The sequence below is a fragment of the Clytia hemisphaerica genome, unplaced genomic scaffold (genome assembly GCF_902728285.1).
Source record: "Clytia hemisphaerica strain Z4C2 unplaced genomic scaffold, Clytia hemisphaerica genome assembly, whole genome shotgun sequence".
Taxonomy (NCBI): Eukaryota; Metazoa; Cnidaria; class Hydrozoa; order Leptothecata; family Clytiidae; genus Clytia; species Clytia hemisphaerica.
In genome coordinates, this window is record NW_027103286.1 from 891,675 (window position 1) to 918,969 (window position 27,295).

The window sequence follows — 27,295 nt, forward strand, 5'->3', positions numbered from 1 at the left end:
TTAAAGAAAATGTTCAATATAATCTTACCTTTAATGTTACGTACAAAACCACTGATTTCATAAAAACAAAGTGATAGTAGAAATAAAAGCAAAAATCTTTTCATAGTTGCTTTACCTAGAGATAAATCTGATTATTTTAATGATAATAAATTAATTAATATTTTGAAAACTCAAATAATTCACAACCTCCAAGGTTATAGCCTGGATATCCAGGCTGTAAACTATTTCACAGTCTAGTTTTTGATATTTTATGTTCTGGTTTACAGCCTGGTCTCCCTAGAGCGATTCGCTAAAACCGCAAGGGCCAATCTACACGGCGTTGAGCAATTCTAAAGCAAAAATAGGATAGTCCTCCAGTTGCTAGTGAAGATAGGGCTTTCTGTTACATGAAAACACGAAAAAGAAGAAAACAGAGGCAAGTTCATTTTCCAAGAAAACATGGTTGGTCATGATAATGCATGCAACTTTTTTATGGACTTTGGTGTAATCTTTGGATGTTTTAAATAGTTTTAGATCTTGTAAGACTGCTTTTTATTAATTTCTGTTTTGCTGCCCTGGGTTGGCTAGGAAACATGGGTTTGCACTTTCATTCTCTAGGGAGACCAAGGAGTCACGTGACTAAAATATGCAATTTTACCGGTTTGAGAGATGTGAAATAGCGTTTGCCGCCTACGTTTTTTGATCTCGCACTCCTAAAACAATAAAAATGCTAGATCCTATCCATCGGCACGAAATTTAAAAAGTCAAATTTTTGCTTCACTTTTTTTTGCTGGAGAAAGCTTAAAGTTGCCTATCTAGCCCTTCGGGCTTAGATATCTGTGGACCAAGCTCTATAATTTTAGAACTTTGTATGTTGAGGTAAATTTTGTTTTTTCTAAAATTTTGAGCTTGGATATCCAGGCTACCAAGGTTATTGCCTCTCATAATTTTTTCAAGAATTCGACATCTGAGGCTAAGCGCATTCCTAGAATAGTTTTTGCTTTGTAATTCTCTTTATAACAAAACATAGAAGAAGTTGAATCAGAAGGTGTATCTTTTGCCGAACAAAAAATAGATTTTCGGAAAATTTTGTAAAAGCTTCTTCGTCTCAAAATCTTGAAAAAATTGGTTAAGAATCATTACTCTTGATACATCAATTTAGAAAAATTTTCCGAAAATTTTTAGAAAGTTATTCAATCCTTTGTAGACAATTAAAAAAAATTCGAAACAAAAAGGTTAATTTCTCATTAAAACTAAGCACTTTTTGTAAAAGAGGGTGATTTAACATTGTTAAATTTAACATCTGTTATTTTTTCAAGCAAAAAGAATTGAAGCCAAAAAGTGCGATTGCAGCGCGCACAAGTGGAGACCGGCCTTAAGAAACGAGATAAAAAATCTTGGTTTTTAGTGAGGTGCTCGCTACTGCAATGAGGAATGTCTAGCCTATGGTATGATTGAAACTGTCATTCGCAGGAGAAAAGAAAATGATATATCAAATAATTAGTCACTTCTATATAATAACAGCGAGATAATCTCATTAAATATGACTTTCTAAAGATAACACACTTCTTCTAACTAACTGTTTATTAGCAAATAAAATTCAAATGGCTTACAAAAAATTTTCCGCTTTCTCGCTCTTCAAAAACCATTTCTCCCATACGTTTTGGTATTTTTGATATTGTTACCAAATGACCAAATGAGTCAATCTGTTTTTGACCTCTGGCCAGACAATGAAACATTTGCAAAACACTAAACAGAACCAGCGAGACTCAAACGCACAACCAAACCATTCGAATGTATATGTTCTCTACCCGAGGGGGGGGGATACTTAGGCAAAAATAGGTACTGGGTATGTGCGGAAGGTAAGGGCCGGTTTTTCACCCTTCAAGTCTCTCTTCTAAGGGTCGCAAAAATCAGAAAAATCTAAATCAGTCTCTCTAAGGATAGGAAAATTCACGAATTTTAGGAAATTTTTTTCAGAAAGTCTCTCTAAGGGTGAAGAATTTTTCAAAAATCGAAGAAAATAATTATTCAAAAGTCTCTCTAAGGGACACATTTTCAGCAAAAATCAGTCTCTCTAAGGGTCGGTCCGCTTAAATCTCTCATCCACCAAGCCTAGTACCCCCCCCCCCGGGACTCTCTACCATCCAAAATCCCAGAACTCGATTGGTAGAGCTGATATTTAGCTTTTGGAAGTTTATATAGATTTTTCTTGAACTTTTTTTTTACTTTTTGAATATATACACATGCACATGTATTGAATAGTGTTGAATCGGCAACACTTTGTTTCTAAATACCAGGAAGCAAAAATCGTATACATTTTGCAATACACTCTTCTATATGCATATTTGACAAGCAAGTTAGCAGTTTTAAAACAAAAAAAAAGTCTTGATGCTTTAAAACGTCCCTTTTAGTCTGGATCACAGACCTCTACAAAACCCCAAGTAGTATAAACTAGGTCACAATGTGGATGTAAACCACAATGAAACGACCGCCTTCCATCACGCAATCACGCATCACGCTCGCGAAAGAGCGCGCGCACATTATTCATTGAAAACAGATTACAATATAGTCATTTTTCATGCCTCGATTATTTAATTCCGAATAAAAGACATTCAGGGAAAAAAAAAGAGAAACACCTGGGTAATCTAGTTAAAAAAACTGAAAGTAAATGGTAGAAAAAGTAATGAGCCAAGGCAAAACGAGATTAGCGTACAAGAAACCGCCTCCGGCGGTCGATAAGGAACACGAATTCGTTAGTAGATGCCAGCAGTCTACGTAGCTTTGTGATTTAAAAAATTCGGAAATTTCGTAATTAGGGTCAAAACTTTTATTTTTTTGCAAAGAGCTTTTTTTCGTTGAGGAAATGTAATAACTCAATCTGCCAACTTTTATTTAACATAATAGATTCAAATTTCTAATGAAAATAAAGGAAGTAATTTTCAAAAACCTAGGGAACTTTTCCCTTTTTTTTTTACTTAATGCAAATTATTTTGACTATAGTGAGGTGCTTGCAGGGATAAATTCTAATAAACAATTTGTAACTAAAGGCTGGAAAATCGCATAAAAAGGGTCTTTCGACTTCAAAGAGCTATCTTCTAGAGGCTGTCCAAAAGCAGCCGGCGAGGCGACCTTTTATCCGATGTGTTCTGAGAGCATACTTCAGCTAGAAATTCTGATCTATTCTGATAAGATCTTCGAAAATTAATCAGTAAGGAATAATGTGTTCTGACGAGACAGGGGTATAATCAAGGTCATCTAACGTGTTCTTGATGTCTAGGTAGCCCTAGAAAGCTCCAGAACACATCTTTTAAGGAGAAAGGGGTATATTTAAGACAAAATTGATGTAATCTTGTTGTCTAGTAACCCTAGAAACTTTCAAAACACACCTTCCGTGGAGAAAAACAAATATGATACATGTTTATCTTGGCAAACTGTTTTCCCTAGATTTTAGAACACATCAAACCATTAAAGTAGTGATACCTTTAGGGAGACAAATAGTGCCATAAAGGTTTCCTAATCAGTCAGAAAATTTGTATAAAAAATTGAAAGGTCATAACATTTGGTCTCCTAGAAGATAAGAATACATATTTCTAAAAAATCTCTCCGCCGGCTACTTCTGTCTGCCATAACTTTAAGTGAAAAATAATTACATAGCTGAAGTCAGGAGCCTTAAATTGCTTGAAATTGAGTAAATGACGTTATTTGGACGTTATGAATGTCAAATGGATGTTGATACGACGTCGAGTGCCGGCTGGGAAAAATCTTTTGAATTATTTTTCTGATAAAGATTTGTGCTTTTAATTATCTTTTCAACATAACATAATTTGTTAGAATTGAAACATTTGTTGAAAAAAATGAGCAAGCAAAACAAGAATTAGTACGCACACTTTAGAGCCTCTCCAATTTGAATTTCTCGCCAAATAAATCTACAAAAATAACCAGAAAATTGTTTCCCTGGGAAAGGACTACCATTTAAATTCTCACTTTACAATTAAAATTAATGCAGTTTAAAATCCTATACAAAGTACAGTTGTAAGTTAAAGATAAAATATTTTGCACACTTTCTATAAAAATATTACGCTACAGGGGAAAATTTCTCAGATTCATGAGCTTCAATTTGAGTACTGACGGTACGGTAACTATTAAGCTGAATTATTTTAGCCCCCACGTTAAGTGATGAGATTTTAGCTCCCCCCAAGTACATAGGTCCCCCCAAAAAAGTGGTGTACTTCCAGCCCCCTCCTTTTATGGGAAAAATGTAGGGTGTAACCAACCAGCAGGGGGGGGGGCTGACGCTATGCCTAAGCATACTGGAATACGGCTATCTTGTACAAACAAAACCTCATCAAAAGTCGAAAAGTTGATTGGAAACTAAATTTCCCAGTAAAATAGTAAAATCCCCGATTAAAATGACGACAGAAAATTTATCAAAAGAGGGTAAACAAAAATGACAGTAAAACGACAAAATAAACATAAAGATCACATTTTCTCATCAAAACAGAAAAACAAATAGTCTTACTAATGCCAACCCAGCTGACAAAAAACGTTGTTTCAACGTTCATCTAACGTTATATGGACGTTGTGAACATTAGAAAAACGTTAAAGCGACGTTCCCATACAAGGTCCTTCGAAAACTAATTCACTAAATGTAATACTTCGCAAAATTAGTCACGTTGTTAGACATCTAAACTTTGGGTTCAAAAGAGACTATACATGTGCAGTTTGGGTTCTTTAATTCGACATTCTACTATTCGATACGCTCTCTTATTCGATGAAAATCCTATTCCCTTTAAAATCGAATTAGAGAGCGTTAACAGTGTTTAGTCACAGCCCCGGGGGCGTGCCGATGGAGTTTGAAAAGTGGATCCTGTCAGATATGAATGTTTGGTAGATTTGGTTCCCTATGTAATTTTTTTTCTCCATTTTTATCCTGAAAAGTGAAGAAATGTTGACGAAAGATTGAAAAAAAATTTAAATTCCACCCTGAAAACTGCCCAAAATAACCAAAAGTCGACCCTGTCAGATGCACATCTTGAAAACTAATAAATTTGAGACCCTGTCAGATATCTTCAGAGCCTTAAAAAGGACCCTGACTAGCGGCACTTCCCCGTCCCTAATTTTACCTGAGTTCCTTCCTAGGGGTCACAGCTACTCTTACCGTCCTTTCAATATAGCCAGCTTAAACCCCTCTAGCCACTATCCATTTGACCTATTAATAAAAAGTTGACAATTTGACCATCGAAATTTTTATCCAAAGTCCGCACTTCAACAAGTAAAAAGATGTGAAACATTTTTCTCAATCTCATAAAAGTGTTATATTTATCAAGCGAATGAGAACAGCTGGAAAATCGGTATCATATCTATATTTCTAAAAACCTCCATCATTTTGTACTTTTAAAAGATGTCTTTTAGACGTCCATATAAGACGTCTGAGAGTCTGTGTTATTTCAGAATTCAGTTTTTAATAACGTTCTACCAAAATATTGAAACAGAGGGAAAAGATAAAGTAATTAATAAATTGACGACAAATTCCAGAATAGGGGAGTCTTTCGTTATAAAAACCATTAAACTTTTACATACTTCCATAAGAACAAGTTAAGAACATTTAAAGGCTTGTTGGCTTTAAAACACTTAAAACACTCAATTTCTTAGAAGATTGGACAAAAATACTCTAAAAGTAGGAGAAAATAAAAAACATGTTAAGAACATTTTTAGACTTAAAACTTAAAAAGTTGAGAACATTGGAAGGCTTAAAAAATATTGAATGTTCTTATAAAAAATGTTTAGATGTTCAAGTTCGATATGAAATTCAGGCTAGGAAGCTTCTAAACATATTGCAACATACGTGGAGTACCATTCTAGTATGCACGGCAACCAATTTTAACATTTTAGAGAGGTTATGAGAGCCCTCTAGATTTCAAGTTGCCCATTGCAAAAAGAAACAAAAACAATACTGAAATCTTTTCCTACGTTCCACTGCAAATTAATAGCTTCCCTTAAATTGGTTTTAAGAGAACAGGTTTTTGCGAATTTTGCGTCGGTGGCTGCTTCTGACTTTTTGATCACGTTACCAAAATCTCCTCTTGGGATTGTTCTATTTGCTAATCACATGATCAAAAAGTTTACAAAATAAATCGATTTTGGTACGTAAGCTCCATCTTTCAACAATGAAAAGAGACAAAAGCCTTCCAGACCAGTGTTTTTATAATGACTATGGACAGATTAAACTATGAAATTGATTTAGTAAAAGCATTTTTCAAACAGACTTTCAAAATTAGCCTACAATCGCTCTTTTCTTAGAATAAAGCCTGAAAAACCGCTAGAAAAAATAAATTAATAACAAAAATATTCTCTGTACAACGTAATATCAAGGTTAAAATTTATAAATAAAAATATTCATCATATTAAAATAATTAATTCACTTAAAGGTTTTGTTTTTAAATAAGAGTGATATCGTTTGCTTACTCGTCAATTTTAATTCATAAGCTTTTTCACATCGGATTGACACGGATGTGGAGCAAGATTGATCAGCATAATATAACAATAGCAAGACATTGTCCTGATATGAAATATGTGCCTGATATGAAACGTAAACACTTATGTAAAAACAAAACCTTTAAATTAGAATAGGAGAAAGAAACTTTTGGGCCCAATTTTTTACAAGAAAGAGTTCGTTACCTTTTGTTTCATACTAGTTACGTCATTACGTAATCATTACGTCATCTTTACATAACAAAGGATTGCGACGGGATGAAATATTTGCGCGAGTAACGTAACGTGATTAGGTTCGATTGAACACAATTGCATTGTGGGGCGTAGAGTAATTGATCTGCAAAGTCTTCTGGGAAAGGATTAAGGTTTATCTTTTTTGATTGTAACATCAAGCTATTAATGTTTGTGTGGGTTTCAATAGGTGGTAATGCACGTCCTAGAATTAAAAAAAAAGTTGAATATAACTTATCTGGGAAAACTTCGCCGGGGAAAGTTTTCGTCGGCGAAAATTTTTGTACAGGAAAAATATTCGTCACTTGCTGGTAGTTGGTAAACGCATTAAGGCCGGGGAAAATTTTTGTCGGGTAAAAATATTCGTCACTTGGCCAAAATTTCGTCACTTTTCCCCGACGAAGTTTTTCCCGATAACATTTATTATAAAAACCATAGTAAAATTTTGATGAGGCTCGATCTCGATGTTCTTATTGTTTTAGCCATTGAGTTTCAAGCCCGAAGGGCTAGAGGCGAGACTCCTGGATGGGAAAATAAAACCACTTATTTCCCATCCAGAACGCCCGCGCGTAGTTCTCACAAACGCCGGATTGAAACTAAAATCTATCGCTAGATTTCAAAAAAATGTAGTCCTCCAAAACAAAGGAACCGCTAGATACAATCCATCGTCATAATTACGGCGCGTTCTATGCGCGATTTGGATGGGAAATAAGTGGCTTCAATTTCTCTTGCCTGAGAAGGGGGTTAAAGTTTCGCCTTTAGCCCTTCGGGCTTGAAACTCAATAGTTTTAGCACTTTGAGCCTCAAATTCTTCTCATACTGGTCATATTTCTAGGTTACACGTTTTTTTATAAGAACAAACTATATAAGAACATAAGGCTTTGATCTCCAAAATGTTAAGAATATGTTAAGAACATTTTAAGGCATCGCGGACTCTAAAAAACACTTAAAAATGGCGAAAATAAGAACATGTTAATGTTTTTGGATGTTCTTATAAAAAAACATGTAAAACTGATGTATTTTATTTAAAATCTATTTTCAATAAGATGATCCTAAATTTTCTTAAAATTCTAAATAAACGTCTCCCTCAAATGAACGTCCCTTTCGAATAAACGCCTTCCCTCTAGGAGGGGCGTTTATTCGAAACAAATAGCTGCAAGAAACTATAATATGAAGGAAACTTAGATGTATGATAATAATTTTATTCATTTATGTTTGAATTGATTTTGACCCATTTCTACATCCCTAAATTGACAAAGTTGTACTCAAACAATAATGAAACGGCAAAATGTTGTTCCCATTCACATTACTAAGGTGGCCTTGGTTATGAATTATTAAATAAACGCCCCTTCTTTTTAAGAAACACACTTTTAAGAAACATGAGGCTCAGAATACCTAAAAACTAAGAAACATCTAAGAAACATGCTGAGGCTGAAAATGAGAAAATAACATTCTTTAATTCGGTTTTTTAAGAACCTTCCAATCAAGGTTCCAGAAATATACATACCTTATAGGGGAAAACTTCGTCGGGGAAAAGTGACGAAGTTTTGGACAAGTGACGAATATTTTCCCCGAGCCCGACGAAGTTTTCCCCGATAAGGTACATAACAGTTACAAACACTTGAGAAAGTCAGAAAATCAATATAGAAGATAGGAAAGTACCGTAGATTAGTCAATTAGACTATTGTATTATCGACATGCGTCCTTTAAGCTTGACAAAGTTTAAAAAGGCCGATTAATTAGCTTATATAGTTTCTTAAAAAAAAACGTGTATTCGAAGTAATTCGGTAATCAGATTTTCTGAAATAGAGATTCCTTTCTTGAGTAAAACCTCAAAGTCTTTTTGTTAAACTATTTTCCAATGTCGAGAGATTAAAATTATAAGTTTTTGACATTTACCAAGGAAACAAGAATATTTAACGTAAGAACCATGTAAGATCAAATCGTTGCATTTTTAGAGATTTCGAATTATCATAGTCTTGACTTTGATGAAAAAAATTGAGCGATAAAAATTAGGATTTGCTTACGATCATTGAAGGTGCGAACCGAAAGACCATCAAATTATCATTATCATTTTATAATTAAGCCGTTCCAGGCTAAACAATGCTTATAAAATGTTCTTAATTTTTCTTAGTCTCGTTGTTCTTAAAGAAAAGAGCTTGTAACCTTTATGGTGATGTGTTTTTATTTGAACTTTGAACAGATCTGATTACAAAAAACAATCACATATTGGCATAATAGATAAAAATGTGAGTAACAGTGACATTTCGAAGTTAGTGGTAGAGAAAAATTTGTCATGTCATGAAGTAGCAAAAGTTTCGAAATGGCAACAGCCGCATCGGGAACACAAACTTCACCAGTCAAATATTTCACACAAGAACACAAGAATCGTCATAATGTTGATATTCTCGAAGAAAAATCTCAACATTACCTCCTCAATGTTTTTCACAAACATTTTCCACGCAATCCAGTTGATTTATACAATGATTTGTTACTACATCAAAGGAAATTGAAACAACTTTTGAATCAGCGGATTTTGAAACAAGATCAATACGATTTGATTTATCCAGCATGTCAGAGGACCGACTCCTCACTTTTCGACGTCACTTTGACGTTCTTTATGATCCGTACTTTATGCAGATATCAAAAACCACGGACAGGTTGGGATGCGGAACCGGACCCTACCGATACTTCAGACATCGCGTATTGTATCATTCTAAAGATTGAACGTAACCAACTTAACCATAAAGCAAACCGAAAGATTACTAAAGCAGAATATAAGAGAATCTACAATCGGATGAGTAAACCTTTGATCGCTTTAGGATGTCCTCCACAAGATTTGAAGCCTCTGTCACCAACATTTATTTATCAGCTTCCGAACGAAAACCCAAACTTCGTTGGTCGTGAAAATGAATTGAACACAATTCACCAATCTCTTGTTACCGGAAATAAACTAGCCACGGTTGTTTCAGGTATTCCAGGTCTCGGAAAATCAGAATTAGCAAGGAAGTACATCATAGATTATGCTGCCAGATATAATAACATTTTATGGGTTAATGCTGAATCCATTGGCACAACTTACACCAATATAGCTCAGATTCTCGGTTTCCCAGGACAATCGAATACCAAGGATATTTCACACATGCTTCGTGAGTATTTCAAAAACGAAGAGACACTTTTTGTCTTTGATAACTGCACCGATATCAACCAGTTATCAGATGTTTTACAACTTGGTCAAAAAACCATCATCACCACACAGCTTGGTAATTGGTCCAACAATTACGAACATCTAAAAATGGAAACATGGCCTGAACAAACTGCTTACAAATTCGTCGAGAACAATCTGAAGGATGAGAAACATTTATTTAAAGATTTGATTGAAGAATTAGATTTCCATCCATTAGCTATTAGTCATGCAGTAGCGTACGTCAAACAATCACAAACCTCTTTGAAAGACTACCTCCAGCTTCTTCAAGATTACAAGCTCGATACTTTATCACAAAAAGCTGTCACTCATTATGGAGTTCGATCGTCCGTTTTTTCATCTTTTAAAATCACTATCGAAAGAATCGGACAATCTAACGACCAATCGATGATGTCTTTCCTATATTTATTCGGTATACTCGATGGTAGTTTTATCGACGAACTTTTCCTTGAACGTTGCTTTGAGAACAAACTTGAATATACGAAAGCCAAAAAACTTTTGTTAGATTATTCCATGATCAAATGCAATCAAAGGTTTCAAGAATTGACGCATGCAGCACCCGAAAAATTTTGGACGGTGCATTCCCTTTACCAAAAATCAATCCAACATTATCTTTTCGAAAAGAACATGGAATTTGAAGCGATCAAAAAGTTTTATGAAACGATTGTTGATTGCATTGAAGATGAAGATAGAGACAAACTCGCAGTTCTTTGGGTTCCTCACCTCTATCATCTTTGGAAGGAACCGAAATACAAAACAATTTTCATCGATATCATTGATTACAGAATCTGGGATATTTACTTGTACCTCGGTGAAACCAGATACGATAATTTTAGAAAACAGGTCGTTAAAGAAAGTTATGAGGTACGATCACATGACAAAACTGACATCACTGTCTATCGGATAAAATATTGTATGATTGGTCATGAAGAAAAAGATTCTCTGAAAAAAATGTTGAAGGAAGTGAAGAAGAATGTTGTAGAGGAATCTCCTGAAAAAGAAAAACTAATCCAGAATATTCAGGAAGATTTAAAAGGCATTGATTTCAGTTTCTCTGCAGCCATCTTATTTGATGGTGATTTTGAAGAGCATCAAAGTCTATTACAATCGAAACAAACGTTAGATTTTGTTGAAACATTCCACCTTGCTCTTTCTTCTAAAGAACTTGGAAACTACGATGCTGGATTACAGTTGATAAAGAAATATTCAGACTTGACATATGTATTTTATCCTTGTAAAACGTTGATTGCGTGTTTATTGATACTGAATGGAATGATGGAAGAAGGTTTAGAGATTTTTGACTCTTTGACTTTCGATGCTGATGATGAAGAATCACGACAAATTTCATTATCTGAAGTCGGTCGTGCTCTTTTCGATACAGGTGCATACGAAAAATGTGGAGAGATTTACCGGAAACTCCGTCAATTTGCACTTTGGTTACATTTTTTTTCCTATCTGGACAGTTTTTGTAAAATGTTGATTCTGAACGAAGTTGAAACTATTGATTTCGTTAAAGACCTATTGTTGTGTTTCATCGATCCTAGGTATAATTTAGGAATTTTTAATCTAACGAGAGTGAAATTCCGAAGCAGAATACTTTATATTTGTTGTTTCATTCGTGAAAATGATTTCAAAGAAGCCTCAAAACATTCGAAAAAGCTCTTCAAAGAACTAAAGAGACCTCATCATCCAAATGATTTAAGAGAGGCTTTATTCATGGCGAAACATTTGAAATTACGTCAAGAACATGAACAAGCTTTGACTATTCTTTTTATCGTAAAAAAACTTCGAAAGGAAATGAATGTTGAAACATCGGAATTAAATGGGGTTGAAGTCGATATTGATCGAGATATCGAGTTTTGTATAAATCGATTGGGTGGACTTCCCGAACATCTTCGAGAAAAAGAAAAACGGGATTGTATTGTAATGTAAATGTTTGCTTTTTTTAAGAGAATAGTGTTTTTCCATTTCATCATGGATGGACATTTTTAACTTTTTGGGAGGAAATATCCTAAAAAATCTATTACGGTATTCGCATAGGTTGTGGTCCAAGGCCAATTGATTGAGGGATTTGCATATAAAAACATCAGAGATTTGGCAATCTTTAGGTTCGGCTGAAAACTGTTCAGGTTATATTTTTAGTCTTTTCTGAATTTCCTGGTAGACTTAATCATGGATATTCTTATAGATTTTGCATTCTTATAAAAAACCTTGTATCTTAAAAGCTTAAAACAGGAATTATTAAGTTAGTATGCTCTACTATTGTTAATTTTATCAATCGTGAAAAAGTCTGGGAAAATAATTTTCGTATTTTTTCATGCAGTATATTCAAGGATTTTTAGAATAACAACAAAGGTGTATACCTTGTTTAGGATGTACCTTAAACAAGGTACATGTATATACCTTGTTTAAGGTAGGGGTACCTTGTTCAAGGTATTTTTAAAGATCTTTTAAAAAATGTCGGGTATCATTTTAAATTGTTTTGTATTTTTTGTGTAAAGCTCTTTCTACACCCTTTAAAACAGCCGATTTCGTTTCATGTAGACTAGACTTTAAGGTTGTTTTAAATTGAAGATTGTGATCGATTCCGGCTGTGGAATTTTCTAAAAATCACCATGGGAATTCAGTTTCTCGTGCTCTTTCCAATGGTATAGACGAGAGAGTGCCCTTTTTCCTAGTTTGGAAAATATTCCCACTACTTCCTAAATAGGAAGTATCAAACAATAGAAATTTGGAATTCTTACTTGAACAAGGTATACGCCTTGTTTAAGGTATTACTCCTGACTGAACAACACTAACAGCAAACATCAACACATAGCCCTCTTCTTCACTAAAACTACAAACAGGACAGGTATGATCTTTTTTTTCCTTTTTTCACCAGATAGTTATGTGTTAAATGTTAACATGAACATATAAACGACTGGACATCCATCTCCTTTGTCTTTTTGTAGAAAAGGCTGCTAGCTTCGTTGCCGCCTCGTTAAAAGCATAAAATGAAACAATAGATTTTGATGATATACCACTTGGGAATACCTTGCTAACAACGTCAAAACTTCGACAAAAGTCTCTGTTGTTCTACTCTTCTCAAGTCGTTTATCTATATCATAACAAAGATAACAGAGGCAAAATCATCGTTAGCTTGTCAAAACTCCGACTGATACTTCTAAATTTTGACTTAAAAGTGTCTAGTAATTTTAGAGAGTGTCACATTCTAATTTCGATTTTCTTATGAAACAGGCTCTCAACTTTGGCAAGCTATTTTTTTCAAGTCACAAAAAAATTTATTTGAGTGACAAAAGGGATTCAAAAGTATACACGCAGTTGAAGTTCTGCATTTTAGATTTGACAATGTTGATAAAATATATTGCGAACTTGTGAAAAAATTCGAAAATATTTTTTTTGTACATTAGGAGTAATGTTCAAGCTCTATCAATCCTTTTACCTAAATAATTCAAAGAAATAAAATTATGACGGAATATTGTCGGATTTTTCATACCAATTTTGAAATACAGGCGGCAACGAAGCTCGCTTCAAAGAGACAATAAAAGATAGACGTCCAGTCGTTTATATGTTCATGATGTTAACCAGTTGTGACAAACAGTCAGTTTTTTATCTGATGAAGTTTGATTGGTGTTCAATGAGTTTGGTTGAGAAAAAGTTCCAGCTTTTCCTCCCCGATGCCAGCCCAGGCGATGTCAACCAAACCCTATCAAACGGATTTTCGTTATCGAACCATCAAATTTCATCGAACGAAATCGAACGGTTAGGTGTTTAATTACCGAACCTGATCGAACAGTAATCGAACTTTACCGGAAAATCTTCAGTTTGATTACTTATATCGTAGTTCGATCAAGTTCAATCAATGTTTTTGTTGCTCAAATGGTTCCAGTTAAAATTGCTAGCGCAAGAGCTCTAGCCTAAACGATCCCTTACAATCATTAGGAGGGTGAGGTATCACACTTTCTTTATTCTGAAGATTTTAAGCTTTTTAGCGTGGGCGTCTGCTAATAAGCCGTCGGAAATGGGCAACAAGGTAATAAATCAATCTTCAATATCGAACTTATCCGATCTTGATATACCTTTTGCTAATCAGGATTTTCATTTTGAATCATTAAAAACTCCAGTGGTACCGTTGTTTTGTATAAGATTCCCATTTCCGCACAAAGATTCTTGATACTTTTCCCTATATATATTTTACAAGATAACCAGCAAGAAATTGGGGAGGGTTCGTTTAATGGGATGCAGTTTAAAGCAGTTATAAAGGAGTCATTGTTGTGATTTGTACTTATTTAGATTTATTGCATATAGAAAAACCGCTTAGCCCATCATTTTTATTTGGATGGATTGTTTATATTGTCATTTTTAAAACTAACCCATCATTTTTATCTATTTGGATAGATTCTTTACATTGTTATTTTTAGAAAAAAAAAAAATCTTCACATTTATTTCTTCATGTAACCAAACTTTATGCTTATATTTTATTCCCCATGCACGCCGAATTATTGTCTTGTAATCTCCCATTACAGAACTTTTTTTTCATCATAAAATCGACTTCCCTAAAATAAAAGGTTCCTTAGTCTAGAAATAAAAGGATAAAAATAAGTAAATAAATAAATAATAGTAATAATATTTAAACATATTGTTTCAAAGGTGGCAGTTAGTGTAAGCTATATCTAGTGTCAGGGATATGAAATAGACTTTGAGTGCAATACGAGAAATATTTTATGAGTTCCGGGATTTTTCCGTAATATTTTTTGGAGCCTTTAGGCGTTGGTATTTTTTTTGAGTCGACATTAAGTGTATATTTCTTGTTTGTTACTAGTAAATGCTTTGTTTTTTTCGCAATCAAAATACAATTATTTTTTATTTCTGATTAAATTTTTTCCCAAATATTACATGACTCTTAAATGTTTTCAAGTTTATTTCCTTCCCTCTTAGTAGCTGATGTTTATGTAATCGCATTTATTTTATTAACTCTTAAACCCCTTTCCTGTGCGCAACGCACTGGACTCAACTTCAATATTTTTTTCTGTAAACTCAAAGGCCCAATTGCAGATGCTTAAACAATAGGGTTTAACTCTCCAGGCTGCCCAAAATTTCAGCCTCGCTAGGCGAGAAACTTGTCTCCAGGACCAAAAAATCAAAATTTTTGAAAAATGAAATAAACACTCCCAAATATTTACCTAAGAAACAAGCTTAATTTTAATCAGGCCCATCGGATTCGGCCCTTTTTAGTGTTTCTAAAGAAGGCGGGACACTATACGCAGGTCTCCCACTCTTTATTTAGCTAATTTTCTTATGAATTTATGACAGTTCATAGATTGGAAAATATATTTGGATTTTGAAAAAAAAAGTAGGCGGAAGGAAGTTTGCTTGTTATTTTTTAATGCTTTTTTAGGACATTTTATGACGTTTTTGGTGTAAAATTTATGACCATTTATGACAATTTATGACATTTCAACAAAAGTTAGGACATTTTTATGACAAAAATTCTTGCCCTCTTTCAAATTATTGTTTAACAGGTTTTTAGCCCTATGAATTCAAGTCCAGTAAAAGCGGAATAGAAATTATGTAAATCAAGGCCCTCTGGCAATTGTGACACTGTAATCACTGTGTATTCATTATCTGTTTAATCAAGATAACTAAAAGAACAACAACATAAAAGGAAGCATAAAATGCAAAACTTGGGTACAGACCAGACAATGTGAACCGAACGTTATCGAATCAATTTTTGTAATCGAACAATCGAATTTCATCGAACTAATTGAACGATAACTGTTCGATTACCGAACCAAATCGAAAAGTAATCGAACTTTACCGGAAATTAGTGTTCGATTATAGTTCGATAATAATATATTGTTCGATTAAGTTCGTTTAGAGTTCAAATAGAATTCTATTAGTTTGTAGATTCTAAATAATGCTGTTTGTTTTACGGGGCGGGCGCCAACTACTTCTGCCCCACCCTGATGGTGCATTTGTGGCCGCCCCTAAGAACGAGTGGAGGTTGAGGTCTATGGAATTGAAATCGAACACATCGAACAGTTATCGAACACAATCGAACTTTACCGGGATTTCTCCGCTCGATAACTGTTCGATGAGATTCGGTAATAGAACAGTTATCGTTCGATTAGTTCGATGAAATTGGATTAGTTCGATTGTTCGATGGTTCGACTGACATCGTCTGGTTCAGAAAAACTCAAACCCTTCAGCCTTTAAACTTTAAACAAAGAAAACTAAAGAATGAAACTATACAATAACTTTTTTCAGCCTAGCATCAAAATAGATTGACAAAAGATTTTTCAGATTATGGTGTTTTTTGAAAAATGTGTAAATTTCGTCAACGTTGTCTGTATATTTACTTATTTGATTTATTTGCTTAATCTCTTCCCTCTTTTACCACTTTTACGTTGAGCCGACGCGTGCCACAGAACGAAATAACTAACTTACGCACTAACTATGTAAGAAGATAATCTTATGATTTGAAAATATACTAATATGCACGCGATTTCTACTTGCCTTTTGCTGAAAATTGACTTTCGGAGAGGCAGTTTTAGCCAATCTGGAGGGTATCAAGTCCAAAAGTTTTCCTGACCCGTCGGCCCCAACCATGGTGGAGCCTCCTTAGATACTAAACATATAGGGCCCCCCTAAAATATAATTTGTGCCTACAGCACTGATGTACACAAATAAATTGATTATTCAAACTCATTTTCATTAAATTCAAAATTAATCTTTCATGATATTGGCTCAGCCTCAGCCGGATTCCAGGATTAACAACAAATCTTCCAATACAACATCATGTTGGTTGACCAAAAGTTACAATACAACGATATGGGTTAAAGTGTTGTGAAATCTATGTAAAGATTCTATAATCATGGTTAGAGCTGGCTGAAGATGAAAAAAAGTTGATCTTTTCTAAATAATGACTTAATTAAACTAGAGTGATTGATGAGAAAGTTTGTAAGAAATTTATGAGATTTGTGACAAATCTTCAAAATTTATGACAATTTATGACATTTTTACCAAATTGGTGAAAATTTGTAAAAATTTAGGAATTTATGACAAATGGGAGGCCTGCTATAGTAGGGTTATGAATTAACACGGTATATTTCGCCTTCTTTAAAAACACCCCCATTCTCGGATGTTTCTGAAGAAGGCAAAGTATTATTTTAGGGTAATAATTCTATATAGTGTATTTCCCTTGTATTTTTACTTCTTTGAAAATGCACAACCTTTCAGGTGTTTCTGAAGTCGAAATATTCTGTTAGGGCAATGATTCTACAAAGTGTATTTCGCCTTCTTTGAAAACACACACCCTTTCAGATGTTTCTAAAGAAGTCAAAATATTATGTTAGGGCAATGATTCTACAAAGTGTGTTTCGCCTTCTTTGAAAACACACGCCCTTTCAGATGTTTCTGAAGTCGAAATATTATGTTAGGGCAATGATTCTACAAAGTGTATTTCGCCTTCTTTGAAAACACACACCCTTTCAGATGTTTCTGAAGTCGAAATATTCTGTTAGGGCAATGATTTTACAAAGTGTATTTCGCCTTCTTTGGAAACACACACCCTTTCAGATGTTTCTAAAAAAGTCAAAATATTATGTTAGGACAATGATTCTACAAAGTGTATTTCGCCTTCTTTAAAAAATGTCCTCTCAAATGTTCTAAAGAAGGTGAAATACTATACCTGCAAACAGACTTTGTCACAAATCCCAAGTGAAGGTCGGTAAGCAAATAAACATGATATGACTTACCATAGAAAAGAGACGTTTCTCTTTCAGGGTGACACCGACTCCTATGTGTCTCTCCAATACGAGCCAAACTGATATACCTGTGAAGGAAAAATAATTGTACTCTTACGTTCCAAATAAACGGGGGTGGGGGTGTGTGTTGGAAAATTTTAATAAACGGAGCGGACGAGATTAAATCGGTCATGAACAACTATCTCAAAGTTATTTATATACGTTCAAAGGGTCATTCTTCATATAAATTTATTTTAAACAATATTTCGACCTCCTTAGTGGTGGAAGTCTTCTCAAAGTTAGATTCTATAGTTTGATGTCTACGAAAAAAAATTCCCAACCAGTGCGATATGACTTAGAAGTTCCCCTTATCAAGCTCCCAGGGGATAGTATGTTGAAAAGAATTTGAATATGAATTGCTTTTTGAAATTCTGAATATGGTAGAAGACCCCCTTATCAAGCTATGTATCAAGCTCCCAGGGAATAGTATGTTGAAAAGAATGTGAATATGAATCGTTTTTTGAAATTCTGAATATGGTAATGATAATGATACGTACCCTTCTTTCTTAGGAACCAAGAGGACGGTATTTTTATTGAGTGAATTCTTATCATCGATTTGTTTTTGTCTTTCAGCTTCTTCTTTCAAACGAGCCATTTCTTCTTCATATTTCAGTTCACAGAAGTAATTGAGAACATCGAAAGGTGACGCATTGCTTGCTGCACCAGACACAAAATCTTTACTCACGTATGTCACTGTTTGTGAATAAACGAGACAAAACAAGATAACATTTTATAAAGATCCTTGGCACTTCAAATTCCCAGGCGTATATACAGAGAAGGGGTTTATCTAAAGAATCCTGCATTACTAAAAATAAACAAAAAGAACGACATATTTCGCCGTCCACAACCTCGAGCGAAAGTGACGGTACCACCCCTAAAGATTCATTACTTTTAGTTTATCACGGGAATTAACTACATGTGGTTTAAAAGAACGAAAAAATTACGCATGCGTGTTACAATGCCGGATTCTTTAGAGGAACAGATGTATTATACATCTTATTGTTAGTCTAGCATACTAGATTACTAATTCGAACATTATAGAAATTAAGCAAAACTAATGGAAGGGACAAATTATTATAGTATGATGATGTTATCCCGTATGGAGATATTATCTTGTTACAATTATCGCATTATCATATAACACACATATTACTGTATTACGCGGAGTATAAACGACGCTTGTCGATCCTTCATCCACATCGAGTTAATCAAGATCCCTCCCTTGTTATTTTCAGCTGTCAAAAGTGTTGAAAGCAAAGTTTATGTCTACTTATTTATCTATATTTACCCTCCTAGTTTAGGATATTTACAACTACGAGAAATGCAATTTCGTAATTAGTTCCTCTAGTTCAATAATGGGATGAGCTGGAGTTTTTAAAAGATACGTGTTCTTTAGAAAAAGTAATGAAATTAACTTATCGACCTACCAAATCACATAAGAGCTTGTAAAAACTCCAGCTTATCCCTCAATAATAAGTTCCGGAAAAGCCTCTTTATAAGCGAGTTGTATTCGAGATAAATCGAAGGAGACGGTATAAACCAAAGTTGACATGTCACAAAACTTTGCTCGACGACGGTAAAAACACCAAAAAATCATCGCCAGTGTAGGTGAGTAAAAGCGATATAGAGCCGTACATCAACTATCGACTTTGTTTTGCGTCGACTTAACTTACCGTCGCCCTCGTTATCCCCTCATACATAAACTCGCTATATACTTCGCTAAAACGGAAGTCCGTCTGAGACGGAACAACTTTTAGCACTGATCTATGAACTCTGTATTATGTTGGTTCGTTCCGTTAGTTAGCAAGTATAAAACGAAGCAAATGAATGGATCCATTTTCACAACCCACATGGCACGCAACATTATTTCGACGTTTATCTAACGTTCACGACATCCATATAACGTTAGGTGAACGTTGAAACAACGTTGTGCGCCACCTGGGAATAGCTTATCGACTTACCATCTTTTGTCTTTGAGCTCTAAAAACATAAACAGAGATTGAAATACATTCAACTTTCACTAATTCGAACCTCTACAACACCCCTGTCTCACAGCCACGGTGGAACTTTTTTCCTCAGTGTGGATAAAAATTCCTATTAAAATCCCAATGGGGATAGAAATTCTATTGTTCAAAGGTTAAAAAACCCAGTGGGGATTGTTTTGAAGGGCAATTTTTTAACTTTTAATTTCGAGTGGGGATGAAATATAAGTCAATTTCCCAGTTGGGTTAAAACTCCGGGGGATTTTCCTACCGGGACGAAATTTCTGCCAGATTTTCCAGTGAGGCTGGGGTCCCAGCGGGTCTGTGAAACTGGGGTGTTTACTGTTCGAACTTTCAATAATTCGACCTAAAATATTGGCTCCCTCAGTTAGAAATTAGTATAAAATACTTTCTGCAATTCGAATATTTCTCTAATTCGAAGAAAATTCTTGGTACCTTGAAGATCGAATTTCAGAGTCAACTGTAACTGCTTGTTTTTTACAATAGACATCATATTTAAGCAGTCTTACTCCATTATTGAAAATTAGGCGACAAAATTACAGTATCGCTGACCTGTTAGTGAGGTTTTGGCGAAATATTGTTATTTTAATAAAGTCAAATATATCGCAAAAAAAGAGCAATAAACAAACAAGGTTAGTTTTTTTTTCAGTCAACAATATTTTAGACTGGACTCAAAAAACGGTGGTTTGCCGTCAACTGACCCTAAATGTTAGAGATCGGTCGGTCGGAAAAACCTTTTATTTCGATCATTTATAAAAGGTCTATTTACATTTGGGTAATTTTGAAATAAAAGCGGAAAAGCTATAAGGGAATTCTCCATTCTTAGGCTTAAGAACAAGAGAGGTTTTTGTAGGAAAAAAATAGCTCTTTAAAATGGCAATAAAAGGTTTCGACGTAGGGTTGGTCGAGTAACGGCAAACCGGGCGGGGGAAGGCACACCACAGAAATAATGTGATGTAAGGGAAGCCATACCTTGTCTTGATTTTTCTTTGCACCAGTTTTACTTTTTGACCTGTAGAAGAATAATGGGGAGAAAAAAAAATCGTTATTCTCTACAATAAACTAGTAATGAATCGCTAGGGGTGGTACAGTCACTTTCGGTCGGGGTTGTGGATAGTGAAATTTGTCGTTCTTTTTGTAATTTGTCGGTTTTTTTGTTGTTGTTGAGAGTATGGGCCTTTCTTCCCCTCCATGTGACATTTGTTTTGATTTTGTATCCCGCTGCATACGGTTTGTTTACAAATTTCGTCAGTACTTTTAGGTCCCTATGTTATAACCGAAACCAAATTCTTATAAAAAGCGTATACTCACTTGTTACTACTTTTCTTAGCAATTTTACCAGACAAAGACAAAATGTGTTGACGAAATTTCTTGGTCCACGAGCTCAACCAATCGAAGCACATGTCGCGACATTTGGACTTCTGCTCACTAGCGACGGTCAACTATTGTTAATAAAAGAAATGTTTATAAGACAATACCTTATTATCGGGAAAAAAAGCATTCGGTCGTGAAATAATTTACAAATAGAGGTTTTCATGTTTTGTTAAGTTATGCACTTTTTGATAAATAACGAGATTGCTCACGGGAATTTTTTGACCCGCATCCCGCGCGATCGTATTTAATCGCCCGTGCGTGTACGCTCTGTCTGCTGTATATGGGTACTGTATGGTCCTGTATGCAAGAACAAGCTCTTCTCTTCAGTCTTTTGAGACTTTAAAGAGATTGGAGAGTGTCCTAACCCCTCAGATGGAAATTTCTATTTATAGACACTAGCAAACTTGCATGTTGGAAATAATCTAAAATCATTTCTTTAATTAAGAAGTCAATGACAGGGTAAAATTATAGCAAGTCATAGCAAAATAAAGGTATTGTAATAATTATTGTTCCACGTAACTTCACACCCATGTGGCCGAGTGGATAAGACAGTGAATTGGCAATTGGTAATTATTTTCGAGAGTTCGTATCCTATACGGTGCGACGAAGTTTGTGTTATTTTGTCTGTTTTGTCAGCATTGACCAAACTTTTTCTGGTTTTATGAGCTCTTGTTGATATTTTTGAAAATTTCCGTTAAAATTTTAAGAAACAAGAAACAAAAATTTTTTAAGTAGTGTCACCTCAGCTCAATGCAGTTTGATTGACTCAAGTACAATATTTCAAAATGGATCAGGTTGGTTAGCGGGTGGAGAGTCAAGAGTCAAGAGTTATGACTTTCCCTTCTCTTGAAAATCCAGTGTTCCAAAACTTTCAACTAAAAAATGCATAAATATCGACTTTCGTCTTTTTTTGTTATCTTATAAACACTTTTTTCAGAACCACAAGTGAAAAGAAAAGCAAAACTGATTGAAAATGCTGCCAAAAATTGATTGACAGGTCTAAAAATGATTGACAGAGGTGCGGGTTTGCTCGCGCGGGTTAGAAATTTCCGTGAGCAATCTCGTTATTTATCAGAATGTAAGTTACGTAACTTCTGCCATTATGGAAGCAAACGTTCGAATCTGTAGAGGCGATCCCTTACGCAAAGCGAACATTTGCTTGCAAATTAACAACACATGAAACACCTCTATGTCGCTACCCCAAATTGGACACCACCAACCCCGACATTTTTCCCGATTAGGTAATTAAAGAAAGTCTTAAAGTTTTAATAAGTGTAAAGCTACACAACTTGATTCGGTAAGTTAGGCGTCGAAGAAAGACAATTATTTTGAAGAAAAATTTCAAAGATATCAATAAGTACAACATTGTTTGTGAGCAAATATGGCAGATAAAAAGTGGTGAGTCACCAAAAATAGAATACAAAAATTTCCTATTAGCAGATTCATATAAAAAAGTCACGAAAACTTATCGAAAAGTCGAAACTAGAGAACGTTCATGTTCGAAAACCTATCGAAAAAGTCAAGACTGGAGAGTTCATGTTCGAGAAACTCAAAACTAGAGAGTTCATGTTCGAAAACCTATCGAAAAAGTCGAAAGTAGAAAGTTAATGTTCGAAAACTTACCGAAAAAGTCGAAACTAGAAAGTTCGTGTTCGAAAACCTACCGAAAAGTCGAAACTGGACAGTTCATGTTCCAAATATCCTTTAGGATCATGCAAACCTAATTCTCCTAATGTCTTCATTATTTCTTTCCTAGAATAGAGTTAAAAAGAGTTTCCAAACTTTCAAGGTCTAATCCCCAGGGGGGTGTTCACGCAAGGTAAATGACATACCGTACGTGCAGCCCTTAAGGGTATATTTTCTAAGCTTCCAAAAGTGCACTGTAAGGGTCGAAATAAGCAAAGATGAAAAAAATTGCACTCTAAGGGCGTAAAATTTGAAAAATCTGACCATATTTTGCCTGTAAATGGTAAAAAGAAATTCGACAAGAAAATGCATCGTAAGGGTGAATTTTCGCGATAATTTGCTCAAATATTGCTAAATTTTCTCTGCACTGTAAGGGTCCGATTTGAAAGGCCTAATTTTGGGCCGCACGTACGGTCATTTTTGAGTCGAGTGCCCCCTCCCCGGCGGTTTAACCCCAACGTCCATCCAAAGTTCATAACATCCATATAACTGATGTTTTTTGAATATTCAAAGGACATAATTATCTCCGAGCAGATTCTGATTACTCCACGCATGGCAAGTATTTAGAGTTGGAATTAAACTTTCTCTCGTGTGAATAAATTGACTAAAATTTATCACTTTTCTATCAACTTTAATATCAAAAACTTCCTGACGCACGTTTAAAAGAGAGAGCCTTGTATTTAGATTCTTAATCTTACGCTCGTTTTTCTGAAAAAGGACAGATTGCACGTTTTTTTATAAGAACACCCAACATTTGCATTTTCCTAAGAAAATAGGTGTTTTAGAACACGCAAAGCCTAAAATGTTTGTAACTTTTTCTAAAAATATTTTTGGCCGTCGAAGCCTTATGTTCATACAGTTGACGCTCTCTAATTCGATCTTCAAGGGAAATTGGATCTTCATCGAATAAGGGAGCTTATCAAATAAGGGAGCGTCGTTTATGAGAGTTTCTTGTTGACAGGGACTTTAAATTTCATCGAATAAGGGAGCCTATCGAATAGTAGAACGTCGAATTAGAGAGCGTCAACTGTATATAGTTTGTTCTTATAAAATAAACGTGTATAGTTTAAACAAGCCGTCCGAATAAAAAAACTCACCTGAAAAAAGGATAAGCCAAAATAAACTGCGCCATTAATTCCACCAACACCATGGGTGAGAGTGCATCAATTTCGAAAAGTAATTGCAGTGCTTTCTTAATGAAGTTCAACTCCTCCGTCGAGTTTTTTGAAGAGGGGCGGCCACCAGGCAAGTTAAGTTCATTGAGAAGGGTTGTTCGAACTTTCTGCTTGAGCTGCTCAATAAATGACTGTTGTTGGTATAACTGTGTTATCGCCTGTAAATGAAAAAAGTCACAATAAAATGAGCCACACAAGTTAGTCAGAAAACTTACACTCTATTGGGGGAAAATATTTGACCTTTTAGGTGAACTCTTGTCACTTGCCAATTTTCATTTCTTGCCGGTGGTTGCACCAATCTGGTGATTTTTCTAGTGTACTAAAGTCTATTTCAAATTATCATTCTAAGATTGAAAAGTTTCTGATACAAAACTGAAGATCATAGCATTATTCTACAAGAAGTTGATTTTTTTCTTCTTAATTTTTCATCTTCGTTTTCCATTTTTTTCTTTTTTGATGATATTCTACTTCGGATCTTTTCAACGAGCACAAAACCGCTAACTTCTTCGAACTCTATCAAAAGTTCTTGAGGTTTGAAAAAACACTGCCAGCTAATTTGAAATAGACTTTACGATAATTGTAGTTTCACCCATGAGAAAAATCTATTGTTCTTAGAATTTTATATCGCTTATCATTGAGATCACCATCCCGTCAAATATGTTGACTCTTAAAGGTTTTGTTTTCAAATAAGAGTGATATCGTTTGCTTATTCGTCAATTTTAATTCACAAGCTTTTTCACATTGGATTGACACGGATGTGGAGCAAGATTGGTCAGAAAGAGGAAAAGAAAAACATTTTTTGCTTATATCACCATAATTCAAGGGAGCAACACTGTCCTCATATGAAACGAAAACACTTAGGTAAAAATAAAACCTTTAATATATAACTGCTCTATCAACTTATCAAGCACTCTACGAGGAGAAGATAAAAACCTTTTCAAAGGCATACAGAAGACATACAGAATACGTACTGAAATGATATTTGTCTTTGTAGGGTAATCTCTGGTCAACATCAACTTCTCCAATAGACTTTCAACAAACACTGTTACAGTTGGTGAAGATCCAAAAGTCTGCAAGGAAAGAAGAACTTAGGACCGTAAGTTCGTCTAATGTCGACATCCATCATCTAATTCCGATCCCCTTCTTTAGAGATACGAATATAGGAATGTCGGAATCACTCTAAAGAAGGATGTCGGTATTAGATGAGGGATGTCGACATTAGACCAACTTACCTTAGGCAGTGTCTTATTCAAACTTTATCCTAAAGTCCAGCAGTCATCTTTGTGAATCTTGTGAATCTGAAGGGCTACATACACTACACAATATATTGTAATGCAAGGGCTACATACCCAGCTGGCACACAACGTTGTTTCAACGTTCATCTAACGTTATATGGACCTTGTGAATATTAGAAAAACGTTGAAACGACGTTGTGTACCAGCTGGGTACACTACACAATATATTGTAATGCAATATATTGATAATATATTGCTGAATACCGGCAATATATTGAAAAGGTGTCATCAATATATTGTCAGCTCGATTTGCAATATTCCAACAATATAGGGGCATTATTTACAGAAAGAAAATTCCTTTTTATAATAGAGCACCTGTTGTTTACTCCGTACATTACGGTCCGCAAACTATATTGTGGAATAATGCTCACCAATATATTGTGTAGTCTAAGTTGCCCTCAAGATTAGTAGAAACTTTACAAAGTCCCCCTTCTTGCAATGTTTTCAGCTGTATTACACATGGGTATAGCAGTTAACCCTGCAGAACACGAGAGTAAACTGTGTGTCTTGTCATTGTGCAATCGTGGCAACTACCGGGTGGGTCGAAAAAAATTTAAAACCTTAGAACTCAAATATTCACTGAAAACAAGTTTTTTTTATGACCCATAATATTTAGTGTTTAAAAAGATTTATCGAGTATAGGAAGATGAAAACTAGTTCAGGTTAAAGAGAATGTGAGGTGTATTTAAGAAATTCGAGGAAAGTCGAGGTCTTATTATAAGCTAGCAACCAAATAACGCGAAATGTCATGTCGTTTCTTATTCTAATTTCTTATTCTAAATTGCGTAGAAAAAAACGCGGTTGACGTCTACTATAGAGGGGGCTTATCTAAAGAATCCTGCATTCCCAGCTGGCTCACAACGTTGTTTCAACGTTTATCTAACGTTCACAACATCCATATAACGTTAGATGAACGTTGAGACGATGTTATGTGCCAGCTAAAAATAGAAAAAAAGAACAAATGCCGCCATCCACAACTGTGACTGCACCACCCCTACGTATTCATTCCCCTTTGGTTATCACGGGAATTAACTACCTATGGTTTTAAAGAACGACAAATTACACATGCGTGTTACAATGCAGGATTCTTTAGAGGAACAGACTGATAGTCTAATTATAAGCTTTGTCTCAAACAACTCTTATCTCGTCTTACCGTGGTTACCCTTGATATCTGTAATCTATATCGAGTTTATGTGTGCTCCTCTGTGACGGAGACGGCTAGCTTTTGATCTGTCTAGATCCTGACCGATTCGATTTTGATGTCAGAACTGCAGTTTGTTCAAAATCAGTTACTCCGCCGTCCTCGAAAGTGAAAATACATAAACTCACTAAACTCACTTTAAAGAAGTGAATAGACTTTTTCATAAATTACGTTACGAATAACACTTGCCTCGTCTTGAAATTATTGCCATGGAGATTAACTCCAAGCGGATTTTATTAAAAATACCTCCTATTCATAACAAGCTAGATGCTGAATGGACCTACCTGATGATGAAAGTTAGATAGCAATAAGGAGAATTTGAAAAATTCAAGAAAAACTGTTTTCGGCCATTATTTGAGCATAGCTAATACGCATCTTTCTGCAAAAAAACAGAAAAAACTAAGGATGAAAATTCGAGAAAATGTCCACAAAAAAAACGGGTTTTCCGGCATATTTCCGGCATTTTCGGACGAAAAAAAAATGTTTTTTTGTTGAAAATCGGGCTCCGTCACATTTTAGGTATTGTCATTTTGCATCAGTGTGCAAAATTTCATAAAAAAATATAAAGTACAGCTCGAGAAATTCAAGAAATACTGTCTTTCCGGCGAAAATATGTTGTTCCGGCAATTTTTAAATAGTTCCAGCTTCAAAAATCAATTTTATTGAAAATTGAAACATGCTTGATGGTGGGCATTGCTATTAATAATGTTTTTGAATGAAAAAACAACCAATTATAAGGAAAAAGTCCAATGAAAATCCTTTTTTTTTTTTAAATCACACTCGGCCATGTTTTAGGCATTGTTAATACGCATCTTTGAGCAAAAAATAAGAAAAAACTAATGATAA

General features: G+C 34.8%; 1 protein-coding gene across 1 annotated transcript in view; it reads right to left on the bottom strand.

The window, feature by feature from the left end:
- Positions 1-6,251: 6,251 nt before the first annotated feature.
- The window catches only part of LOC136806120 (WD repeat-containing protein 97-like), a 41,978-nt gene continuing 20,934 nt past the window's right edge, over positions 6,252-27,295 (bottom strand). The window contains exons 21-29 of the mRNA XM_067062691.1: positions 24,925-25,023; positions 23,876-24,111; positions 22,757-22,844; positions 21,030-21,160; positions 20,691-20,730; positions 19,677-19,695; positions 18,213-18,408; positions 17,668-17,744; positions 6,252-6,910 (exon numbers count right to left, since the gene is read on the bottom strand). Coding sequence (XP_066918792.1) covers positions 6,708-6,910; positions 17,668-17,744; positions 18,213-18,408; positions 19,677-19,695; positions 20,691-20,730; positions 21,030-21,160; positions 22,757-22,844; positions 23,876-24,111; positions 24,925-25,023 — 1,089 coding nt within the window. The 3' untranslated portion in view covers positions 6,252-6,707. The remainder of the gene's footprint in view (positions 6,911-17,667; positions 17,745-18,212; positions 18,409-19,676; positions 19,696-20,690; positions 20,731-21,029; positions 21,161-22,756; positions 22,845-23,875; positions 24,112-24,924; positions 25,024-27,295) is intronic.